This window comes from Mustelus asterias, chromosome 30 (genome assembly GCF_964213995.1).
Source record: "Mustelus asterias chromosome 30, sMusAst1.hap1.1, whole genome shotgun sequence".
In the NCBI taxonomy this organism is placed as follows: Eukaryota; Metazoa; Chordata; class Chondrichthyes; order Carcharhiniformes; family Triakidae; genus Mustelus; species Mustelus asterias.
Window position 1 is genome coordinate 19,850,257 of NC_135830.1, and position 12,374 is coordinate 19,862,630.

General features: G+C 53.3%; 1 protein-coding gene and 1 non-coding gene across 4 annotated transcripts in view; both read right to left on the bottom strand.

The window, feature by feature from the left end:
• Positions 1-2,656: 2,656 nt before the first annotated feature.
• On the bottom strand, positions 2,657-2,739 carry trnal-cag (transfer RNA leucine (anticodon CAG)). Its single transcript has one exon. It is a non-coding gene; the product is annotated as a tRNA-Leu (tRNA).
• A 1,187-nt stretch (positions 2,740-3,926) lies between these two features.
• The window catches only part of LOC144480798 (uncharacterized), a 40,488-nt gene continuing 32,040 nt past the window's right edge, over positions 3,927-12,374 (bottom strand). Inside the window, exons 1-2 of one of the 3 annotated variants that reach the window (XM_078200400.1) lie at positions 9,510-9,741; positions 3,927-5,050 (exon numbers count right to left, since the gene is read on the bottom strand). In XM_078200400.1, coding sequence (XP_078056526.1) covers positions 4,074-4,943 — 870 coding nt within the window. In that variant the 5' untranslated portion in view covers positions 4,944-5,050; positions 9,510-9,741 and the 3' untranslated portion in view covers positions 3,927-4,073. Of the gene's footprint in view, positions 5,051-9,479; positions 9,742-12,374 lie in introns of those variants that run through there. The other 2 variants (XM_078200401.1, XM_078200402.1) reach the window with 2 other exon arrangements.

Genomic DNA, 12,374 nt, shown 5'->3' on the forward strand with positions numbered 1-12,374 from the left:
GGAAAGTGTGAAAATAGATAAGTCCCCTGGGCTGGATGGGATTTATCCCAGGATTCTCTGGGAGGCTAGGGAGGAGATTGCAGAGCCTTTGGCTTTGATCTTTATGTCGTCATTGTCTACAGGAATAGTGCCAGAAGACTGGAGGATAGCAAATGTTGTCCCCTTGTTCAAGAAGGGAAGTAGAGACAACCCTGGTAATTATAGACCAGTGAGCCTTCTGTTGTGGGCAAAGTTTTGGAAAGGATTATAAGAGATAGGATTTATAATCATCTAGAAAGGAATACTTTGATTAGGGATAGTCAACACGGTTTTGTGAAGGGTAGGTCGTGCCTCACAAACCTTATTGAGTTCTTTGAGAAGGTGACCAAAGAGGTGGATGAGGGTAAAGCAGTTGATGTGGTGTATATGGATTTCAGTAAAGCGTTTGATAAGGTTCCCCACGGTAATCGATTGCAGAAGATACGGAGTCATGGGATTGAGGGTGATTTAGCGGTTTGGATCAGGAATTGGCTTGCTGTAAGAAGACAGAGGGTGGTGGTTGATGGGAAATGTTCATCCTGGAGTTCAGTTACTAGTGGTGTACCGCAAGGATCTGTTTTGGGGCCACTGCTGTTTGTCATTTTTATAAATGACCTGGATGAGGGGGTAGAAGGATGGATTAGTAAATTTGCGGATGACACTAAAGTCAGTGGAGTTGTGGACAGTGCGGAGGGATGTTGCAGGTTACAGAGGGACATAGATAAGCTGTAGTGCTGGGCTGAGAGGTGGCAAATGGAGTTTAATGCGGAAAAGCGTGAGGTGATTCACTTTGGAAGGAGTAACAGGATTGCAGAGTACTGGGCTAATGGTAAGATACTTGGTAGTGTGGATGAACAGAGAGATCTCGGTGTCCATGCACATAGATCCCTGAAAGTTGGCACCCAGGTTGATAGGGTTGTTAAGAAGGCGTACGGAGTGTTAGCTTTTATTGGTCGAGGGATTGAGTTTCGGAGCCAGGAGGTCATGTTGCAGCTGTACAAAACTCTGGTGCGGCCGCACTTGGAGTATTGCGTACAGTTCTGGTTGCCATATTATAGGAAGGATGTGGAAGCATTGGAAAGGGTGCAGAGGAGATTTACCAGGATGTTGCCTGGTATGGTGGTAAGGTCTTATGAGGAAAGGCTGAGGGACTTGAGGCTGTTTTCGTTAGAAGAAGGTTAAGAGGTGACTTTATAGAGGCATATAAGATGATCAGAGGATTAGATAGGGTGGACAGTGAGAGCCTTTTTCCTCGGATGGTGATAGCTAGCACGAGGGGACATAGCTTTAAATTGAGGGGTGATAGATATAGGACAGATGTCAGAGGTAGGTTCTTTACTCAGAGAGTAGTAAGGACGTGGAATGCCCTGTCTGCAGCAGTAGTGGACTCGCCAACATTAAGGGCATTTAAAGGGTCATTGGATAAACATATGGATGATATTGGAATAGTGTAGATTAGAGGGGCTTTAGATTGGTTTCACAGGTCGGCGCAGCATCGAGGGCCGAAGGGCCTGTACTGCACTGTAAAGTTCTGTGTTCTATGTTCTATGGCTGAATTAGAAGACCTTTGACCTACAAGGGAATCCAGGGTTATCATAGACAGGCAAGAAAGTGAAGTTGAGGCCAGTCAGATCAGCTATGATCTTATTGATTGGTGGAGCAGGCACAGTGGAACAAGTGGACAACTCCTAGTTTCCATGTTCTATTGTTCCTGGTGTCTGAGCTGAGAGAACCACACAAACAATATCAGTGAACATCAGTGCAAGTTAAGTGATCAGCAGTTCAGTGGGAAAAGGATCGAGGGAGGAGTTGGATCTCATGGACAAGATGAGCTCTGAGAAGCATGAGGATACATCGGGGAAAATCGGGAAAGATGTGATTTCAGGGCTGGGGGGCAACGGGGAACTTCCAAGGTCAGTTTGCCCAGGTGGGCTTGTGGAAGAGAGGGAGCCAGCTGCTCAGATTGTCTCAATCTTAGTGACAAAGGCGACGGCCTAGTGGTATAATGGCTGGACTATTAATCCAGAAACTCGGTTAATGCTCTGGTTCGAATCCCGCCACGGCAGATGGTGGAATTGGAATTCAATAAAAAGTATCACTGATGACCATGAAACCATTATCGGAAAAACCCATCTGGTTCGCTAATGTCCTTTAGGGAAGGAAATCTACCGTCCTTACCCGGTCTGGCCTACATGTGACTCCAGGGCCACACAGCAATGTGGTTGACTCTTAACTGTCCTCGAAGGGCAACTAGGGATGGGCAATAAATGCTGGGCCCAGCCAGCGACACCCATGTCCCAGGAATGAGTTTAAAAAAAGCTCTAAGAGTTCCTCACGCTTGTTAAGAGAGCAAGAGCATTTCAAAAAGTAGCAACTTAGAACCATAGAACCCCTACAGTGCAGAAAGAGGCCATTCGGCCCATCGAGTCTGCACCAACAACAATCCCACCCAGGCCCTATCCCCGTATCCCGACATATTTACCCTGCTAATCTCTCTAACCCTATTTACCCGCTAATCCCTCTAATCTACGCATCCCGGGACACTAAGGGGCAATTTAGCTTGGCCAATCGACCTAACCCGCACATCTTTTGGACTGTGGGAGGAACCGGAGCACCCAGAGGAAACCCACGAAATCAACGTCAGGAGTGGGATTTGACCCCACGCCTCCAGAGGAGGCTGCGACCTGAACGCAGCGCCTTAGACTGCTCGGCCATCCTGACTCCCTTGATAAGAAATTATGAGGAGAGACTGAGCAGATTGGGTTTGTACTCGTTGGAATTTAGAAGGCTGAGGGGGGATCTTATAGAGACCTATAAGATAATATAGATATTGAATTAATAATATATATTCATATCCATAGATCTCTGAAGGTTGCCACTCAAGTAGATAGAGCCGTGAAGAAGGCCCATGGTGTGTTGGCGTTCATTAACAGGGGGTTTGAGTTTAAGAGCCGTGGGGTTATGCTGCAACTGTATAGGACCTTGGTGAGACCACATTTGGAATATTGTGTGCCGTTCTGGTCACCTCACTACAAGAAAGATGTGGAGACACTGGAAAGAGTGCAAAGGAGATTTACCAGGATGCTGCCTGGTTTGGAGGGTAGGTCTTATGAGGAAAGGTTGAGGGAACTTGGGCTTTTCTCTTTGGAGCGGAGGAGGTTGAGAGGAGACTTGATAGAGGTTTATAAGATGATGAGGGGGATAGAGTGAACGTTCAAAGACTATTTCCTCGGGTGAATGGAGTGGTAACGAGGGGGCATAACTATAGGGTTCATGGTGGGAGATATAGGAAGGATGTCCGAGGTAGGTTTTTTACTCAGAGAGTGGTTGGGGTGTGGAATGGACTGCCTGCAGGGATAGTGGAGTCAGAAACTTTAGGAACATTTAAGAAGCTATTGGATAGGCACATGGAGTACTTCGGGATGATAGGGAGGAAATAGCTTGATTTGGGTTTCAGACAAAGCTCGGCACAACATCGTGGGCCGAAGGGCCTGTTCTGTGCTGTACTGTTCTATGTTCTATAATGAAGGGGCTGGTTAGGGTAGAGATGGAGAGATTCGTTCCACTTAGAAAGGGAGCTAGAACTAGAGGGCACAGCCTCAAAAATAAAGGGGGGTCGGTTTAGGACAGAGTTGAGGAGGAACTTCTCCTCTCAGAGGGTGGTGAATCTCTGGAATTCTCTGCCCACTGAAGTGGTGGAGGCTACCTCGTTGAATGTGTTTAAATCACGGTAGATGGATTCCTGATCGGTAAGGGAATTAGGGGTTATGGGGATCAGGCGGGTAAGTGGAACTGATCCACTTCAGATCTGCCACGATCTTATTGAATGGCGGGGCAGGCTCGAGGGGCTAGATGGCCTACTCCTGCTCCTATTTCTTATAAATATTAAAAAGCATTGAAACGCCGTATTAAAACAAAACTGATTTATTTATTTGATTTTTATCCAGAATGTTAACCACCATCACAGGGCTGGAGTTTGACATGAGCTAAAGAAGATGCCGTGAATGTGGTTCCCGTCCTTGCTGTAGTCAAACAGCAAAATCCAATCACCGCAGTCACTTGTGAACTCGCTGGTGTCTCAGCAGGGTGGATGGTCGACCAAATCGCTTCCCACACTCGGTGCAGGCGAAGGGCTTCTCCCCTGTGTGAACCTGCTGGTGTCTCAGCAGGGTGCATGCATGACTGAATCTCTTTCCGCACACGGTGCATGAGAACGGCCTCACTCCAGTGTGAGTGCGCTGGTGTACGGCGAGATGCGATGACTCCTTGAACCCGGCCCCGCAGCGAGAGCACCGGAACGGCCTCTCCCCGGTGTGGACACGTCGGTGGCACATCAGTTGCCCGGGACTTTTGTAGCACCTCCCGCAGTCCGGGCACTTAAAGGGCCTCTCCTCCGCGTGAACCCTCTCGTGCCTCAGCACGTGGGAGGACTGGGCGAACCCCTTCCCGCACTCGGGGCAGGCGAACGGCCTCTCCCCGGTGTGGAATCGCCGGTGCGTCAGCAGGTTGGATGAATCAGTGAAGCCCTTCCCACAAACGGAGCAGGTGAACGGCCGCTCCCCGCTATGGGTGCGCCTGTGCGTCAGCAGGTGGGCGGACTGGGTGAAACCCTTCCCGCACTCGGGGCAGGCGAACGGCCTCTCCCCGGTGTGGACTCGCTGGTGTGTCAGTAAGTGGGACGAGGTAGTGAATCCCTTCCCGCACTCCGGGCAGGTGAACGGCCTCTCCCCGGTGTGACTGCGCCGGTGGGTTTCCAGGTCAGACGGGCAATTGAATCCCTTCCCGCAGTCCCGGCACTTCCACGGCTGCTCACCGTTGCGACTACATTTATGTTTCGACAGGTCAGATGATTGGTTGAAGTCTCGTCCACGCACGGAGCGCGTGTACGGTTTCTCCCCACCGTGAACAGTGCTTTTTCCTTCCATGTTCAAAATGCCATAATATTCAGGTTATGATCAAACGGGTGACAGTCGGATCCTGATGTGACGTTCAGTTTCAGTTTCCTGACTGCAATCCCTCCCCTTCTAATAGCCTGTGAAGTTGGGGTTTAAAACAGGAAAAAAAGGGAGTGAGAGAGAACTCACAAAAACACAAAGGCAGAATGTGGAAATCAAGTCAGCAGAAGTAACAACATGAAACAGAGCCAAAACATACCCATTATAACAGACAGAGGAAGTCAGACATTGGGAGAGAGAGGTAAACCTTTCAGAGGCGGGGAGAAATTTCTCCAGAGGGTGGTGAATGTGTGGAATTCACCACCACAGAATGTAGTCGAGGCCACAACGTTCTGTGATTTCAAGGAAGAATTAAATTTAGCTCTTGGGGGTAAAGGGATCCAGGGATATGGTGGGGAGGGGGGGATCAGGATATTGAATTTGATGATCAGCCATGATCAAAATGAACGTCAGGGCAGACTCAAAGGGCCGAATGGCCTCCTCCTGCTTCTAGTTTCCTCGCGACTGATCATACCCGCAAATGTTTGGATACAGGGGGCAGAATGTCCCATGATTAAGTGAGATCCGAAGAGCAGAATTTGGTTCTTTTTTAAAGTTCTGGAGTTTAATAATTATTGTCACAAGGAGGCTTACGTTAACACTGCAATTAAGTTACTGTGAAAATCCCCTATTTGCCACACTCCGACCGATGCCCGTTTGGCTACACGGAGGGAGAATTTAGCACGGCCAATGCACCTAACCAGCATGACCTTTGGACTGTGGGAGGAAACCGGAGCACCCGGAGGAAACCCTCACAGACATGGGGAGAACGTGCAGACTCCGCACAGACAGTGGCCCGAGCCGGGAATCGAACCCAGGTCGCTGGAGCTGTGAGGCAGCTGTGCTAACCACTGTGCCATATCAGTAATGTGGAGATGCCGGTGTTGGATTGGGGTAAACACAGTAAGAAGTCTCACAGCACCAGGTTAAAGTCCAACAGGTTTACTTGGTAGCACAAGCCACTAGCTTTCGGAGCGCTGCCCCTTCATCAGGTGAGTGGGAGTTCTGTTCACAAACAGGGCGTATAAAGACACAAACTCAATTTACAAAATGGTTGGAATGCGAGATTTTACAGGTTATAGAATCATAGAAACCCTACAGTGCAGAAAGAAGCCATTTGGCCCATCGAGTCTGCACCGACCACAATCCCACCCAGGAGGTAATCAAATCTTAAAGGTACAATGTGAGTGGAGAGAGTGTTAAGCACAGGTTAAAGAGATGTGTACTGTCTCCAGACAGGACAGTTAGTGAGATTTTGCAAGCTCAGGCAACTCGTGGGGGTTACAGATAGTGTGACATGAACCCAAGATCCCGGTTGAGGCCGTCCCCATGTGTGCAGAACTTGGCTATCAGTCTCTGCTCAGCGACTCTGCGCTGTCGTGTGTCGTGAAGGCCGCCTTGGAGAACGCTTACCCGAAGACCAGAGGCTGATCCTTTGGAGTCATGGTGAACAATCACTGAAACAACTCTATGATGACATCAACAAGTTCCATCCCACCATCAGACTCACCATGGACTACTCTCCGGAATGGGTTGCATTCTTGGACACACACATCTCCATCAAGGACGGTCACCTCAGCACCTCACTGTACCGCAAGCCCACGGATAACCTCACGATGCTCCACTTCTCCAGCTTCCACCCTAAACACATTAAAGAAGTTATCCCATACGGACATTCCCTCCGTATACACAGGATCTGCTCGGATGAGGAGGATCGCAACAGACACCTCCAGACGCTGAAAGATACCCTCATAAGGACAGGATATGGCGCTCGACTCATGACCCGTGACTGCTGAAGTCTTCCCCAACAGGAAGAGAACACTCCTGCCTGGTGATTGTCGAGCGGTGCCATTTTCATAGCATCTGCATGGTTTCCCCAATGTACCATGCCTCGGGACATCCTTTCCTGCAGTGTATCAGAGAGACTACGTTGGCCGAGTTGCAAGAGTATGTACCGTGTACCTGGTGGATGATGTTCTCACGTGAGATGATGGCATCCGTGTTGATGATCCGGCACGTCTTGCAGAGGTTGCTGTGGCAGGGTTGTGTGGTGTCGTGGTCACTGTTCTCCTGAAGGCTGGGTAGTTTGCTGCAGACAATGGTCTGTTTGAGGTTGTGCGGTTGTTTGAAGGCAAGAAGTGGGGGTGTGGGGATGGCATTGGCGAGATGTTCATCTTCATCGATGACATGTTGAAGGCTCCGGAGGAGATGCCGTAGCTTCTCCGCCCCGGGGAAGTACTGGACGACGAAGGGTACTCTGTCCACTGTGTCCCGTGTTTGTCTTCTGAGGAGGTCGGTGCGGTTTTCCGCTGTGGTGCAGCATCGGAACTGTTAATCGGTGAGTCGAGTGCCATATCCTGTCCTTATGAGGGTATCTTTCAGCGTCTGGAGGTGTCTGTTGCGATCCTCCTCATCTGAGCAGACCCTGTGTATACGGAGGGATTGTTCGTATGGGATAACTTCTTTAATGTGTTTAGGGTGGAACCTGGAGAAGTGGAGCATCGTGAGGTTATCCGTGGGCTTGCGGTACAGTGAGGTGCTGAGGTGACCGTCCTTGATGGAGATGCGTGTGTCCAAGAATGCAACCCATTCCGGAGAGTAGTCCATGGTGAGTCTGATGGTGGGATGGAACTTGTTGATGTCATCATAGAGTTGTTTCAGTGATTGTTCACCATGAATCCAAAGGAAGAAAATGTCATCGATGTATCTAGTGTATAGCATCAGTTGAAGGTCCTGTGCAGTGAAGAGGTCTTGTTCGAACCTGTGCATGAAGATGTTGGCATATTGAGGTGCGAATTTGGGCCTATGGTCGTTCCGTGTGTCTGGATGAAGAACTGGTTGTTGAAGGTGAAGATATTGTGGTCCAGAATGAAGCGGATGAGTTGTAAAATTGCATCTGGAGTTTGGCAGTTGTCGGCGTTGAGTATTGAGGCCGTTGCAGCAATGCCGTCATCATGGGGGATGTTGGTGTAGAGTGCTGAGACATCCGAGACTCACCATGGACTACTCTCCGGAATCGGTTGCATTCTTGGACACACGCACCTCCATCAGGGACGGTCACCTCAGCACCTCACTGTACCGCAAGCCCACGGATAACCTCACGATGCTCCACTTCTCCAGCTTCCACCCTAAACACATTAAAGAAGCCATCCCCGAGGGACAAGCCCTCCGAATACACAGGATCTGCTCGGATGAGGAGGATCGCAACGGACACCTACAGACGCTGAAAGATGCCCTCATAAGAACAGGATATGGCGCTCGACACATCGATCGACAGTTCCGATGCGCCACAGCGAAAAATCGTACCGACCTCCTCAGAAGACAAACATGGGACATGGCGGACAGAGTACCCTTCGTCGTCCAGTACTTCCTCGGAGCAGAGAAGTTACATCTTCTCCGGAGCCTTCATCGATGAAGACAAACTTCTCGCCAATGCCATCCCCACACCTCCACTTCTTGCCTTCAAACAACCGCACAACCTCAAACAGACAATTATCTGCAGCAAACTACCCAGTCTTCAGGAGAACAGTGACCACGACACCACACAACCCTGCCACAGCAACCTCTGCAAGACGTGCCAGATCATTGACACGGATGCCATCATCTCACGTGAGAACACCATCCACCAGGTACACGGTACCTACTCTTGCAACTCGGCCAACGTTGTCTCCCTGATACACTGCAGGAAAGGATGTCCCGAGGCATGGTACATTGGGGAGACCATGCAGACGCTATGACAACGGATGAATGAACACCGCTCGACAATCACCAGGCAGGAGTGTTCTCTTCCTGTTGGGGAGCACTTCAGCAGTCACGGGCATTCAGCCTCTGATCTTCGGGTAAGCGTTCTCCAGGGCGGCCTTCACGACACACGAGCAATGCAGAATCGCCGAGCAGAAACTGATAGCCAAGTTCCGCACACATGAGGACGGCCTCAACCGGGATCTTGGGTTCATGTCACACTATCCGTAACCCCCCACGACTTGCCTGGGCTTGCAAAATCTCACTAACTGTCCTGGCTGGAGACAAGACACATCTCTTTAACCTGTGCTTAACGCTCTCTCAAATCACATTGTCAGTACCTTTAAGACTTGATTACCTGTAAAGACTCGCATTCCAACCATTATTTTGTAAATTGAGTTTGTGTCTTTATATGCCCTGTTTGTGAACAGAACTCCCACTCACCTGATGAAGGAGCAGCGCTCCGAAAGCTTGTGGCTTGTGCTACCGAATAAACCTGTTGGACTTTAACCTGGTGCTGTGAGACTTCTTACTGTCCATATCAATAAGACATTGGGACTCAGAGGGTTGATGAAGGTTGATGGACAAGTTGTCTCCATTCTGAACAATAGGGATCAGCCCCTCCCACTCATTGACAACTTTGCCCCCTACAAAGATGGCCGCCACACGCGCACCCATTCGTAATAGCCCATAAAGGGGGCCGGCTACACATGCGCTCTTCTGCACCTTGCCCCCCAAAAAGATGGCGGCCGTTACCTCTAACCCCACATTGGGACTGGTGCAAACCGAAGGCGGGGTATGGATGGGGGGGGAAAGGTAGCTTTTTTTTTAAGGGTTCTCCCTTGACACAATGAATTTGGGAACCTTCCCCGTCCATCCGTCAGATCCATCGCACCAGCCGCGCCGCGCGACCCTCCGACCGCTCGTGCATCCGAAGCACAGCCGTTTCTCCACCGCCATTTCGCAACCATGCGCGGTGCGGCTCCGGGCTCGGCGCAGGCGCAGTGAGAGCGGGAACAATAGACAGGGGCCCTGAGCGGGGACAATAGACAGGAGCCCTGAGCGGGGGGACAATAGACAGGAGCCCTGAGCGGGGGGACAATAGACAGGAGCCCTGAGCGGGGGGACAATAGACAGGAGCCCTGAGCGGGAACAATAGACAGGAGCCCTGAGCGGGGGGACAATAGACAGGAGCCCTGAGCGGGGGGACAATAGACAGGGGCCCTGAGCGGGGGGACAATAGACAGGGGCCCTGAGCGGGGACAATAGACAGGAGCCCTGAGCGGGGACAATAGACAGGAGCCCTGAGCGGGGGGACAATAGACAGGAGCCCTGAGCGGGGGGACAATAGACAGGGGCCCTGAGCGGGGACAATAGACAGGAGCCCTGAGCGGGGGGACAATAGACAGGGGCCCTGAGCGGGGACAATAGACAGGGGCCCTGAGCGGGGGGACAATAGACAGGAGCCCTGAGCGGGGGGACAATAGACAGGAGCCCTGACCGGGAGCAATAGACAGGAGCCCTGACCGGGAGGACAATAGACAGGAGCCCTGAGCGGGGACAATAGACAGGAGCCCTGAGCGGGGGGACAATAGACAGGGGCCCTGAGCGGGGACAATAGACAGGAGCCCTGAGCGGGGGGACAATAGACAGGAGCCCTGAGCGGGGGGACAATAGACAGGAGCCCTGAGCGGGGGGACAATAGACAGGGGCCGCGAGCGGGGGGACAATAGACAGGGGCCCTGAGCGGGGACAATAGACAGGAGCCCTGAGCGGGGGGACAATAGACAGGAGCCCTGAGCGGGGGGACAATAGACAGGGGCCGCGAGCGGGGGGACAATAGACAGGGGCCCTGAGCGGGGACAATAGACAGGAGCCCTGAGCGGGGGGACAATAGACAGGGGCCCTGAGCGGGGGGACAATAGACAGGAGCCCTGAGCGGGGGGACAATAGACAGGGGCCCTGAGCGGGGGGACAATAGACAGGGGCCCTGAGCGGGGGGACAATAGACAGGGGCCCTGAGCGGGGACAATAGACAGGGGCCGCGAGCGGGGGGACAATAGACAGGGGCCCTGAGCGGGGACAATAGACAGGGGCCCTGAGCGGGGGGACAATAGACAGGGGCCCTGAGCGGGGGGACAATAGACAGGGGCCGCGAGCGGGGGGACAATAGACAGGGGCCCTGAGCGGGGACAATAGACAGGAGCCCTGAGCGGGGGGACAATAGACAGGGGCCGCGGGCGGGGGAACAATAGACAGGGGCCCTGAGCGGGGGGACAATAGACAGGGGCCGCGAGCGGGGGGGACAATAGACAGGGGCCCTGAGCGGGGACAATAGACAGGGGCCCTGAGCGGGGGGACAATAGACAGCGGCCCTGAGCGGGGGGACAATAGACAGGAGCCCTGAGCGGGGGGACAATAGACAGGAGCCCTGAGCGGGGGGACAATAGACAGGAGCCCTGAGCGGGGGGACAATAGACAGGGGCCCTGAGCGGGGGGAAAATAGACAGGGGCCCTGAGCGGGGGGACAATAGACAGGGGCCCTGAGCGGGGACAATAGACAGGGGCCCTGAGCGGGGGGACAATAGACAGGAGCCCTGAGCGGGAGGACAATAGACAGGAGCCGAGCGGGGGGACAATAGACAGGGGCCCTGAGCGGGGGGACAATAGACAGGAGCCCTGAGCGGGAGGACAATAGACAGGAGCCCTGAGCGGGGGGACAATAGACAGGAGCCCTGAGCGGGGGGACAATAGACAGGGGCCGCGAGCGGGGACAATAGACAGGAGCCCTGAGCGGGGGGACAATAGACAGGAGCCCTGAGCGGGGGGACAATAGACAGGGGCCCTGAGCGGGAGGACAATAGACAGGGGCCGCGAGCGGGGACAATAGACAGGAGCCCTGAGCGGGGGGACAATAGACAGGGGCCCTGAGCGGGGGGACAATAGACAGGAGGCCTGAGCGGGGGGACAATAGACAGGGGCCCTGAGCGGGGGGACAATAGACAGGGGCCCTGAGCGGGGGGACAATAGACAGGGGCCCTGAGCAGGGGGACAATAGACAGGAGCCGCGAGCGTGAGGACAATAGACAGGAGCCCTGAGCGGGGGGACAATAGACAGGGACCCTGAGCGGGGGGACAATAGACAGGGGCCCTGAGCGGGGGGACAATAGACAGGAGCCCTGAGCGGGGGGACAATAGACAGGAGGCCTGAGCGGGGGGACAATAGACAGGAGCCCTGAGCGGGGGGACAATTGACAGGAGCCCTGAGCGGGGACAATAGACAGGGGCCCTGAGCGGGGGGACAATAGACAGGAGCCCTGAGCGGGGGGACAATAGACAGGAGGCCTGAGCGGGGGGACAATAGACAGGAGGCCTGAGCGGGGGGACAATAGACAGGGGCCCTGAGCGGGGGGACAATAGACAGGGACCCTGAGCGGGGGGACAATAGACAGGGGCCCTGAGCGGGGGGACAATAGACAGGGGTCCTGAGCGGGGGGACAATAGACAGGAGACCTGAGCGGGGGCACAATAGACAGGGGCCGCGAGCGGGGACAATAGACAGGAGCCCTGAGCGGGGGGACAATAGACAGGGGCCGCGAGCGGGGGGACAATAGACAGGAG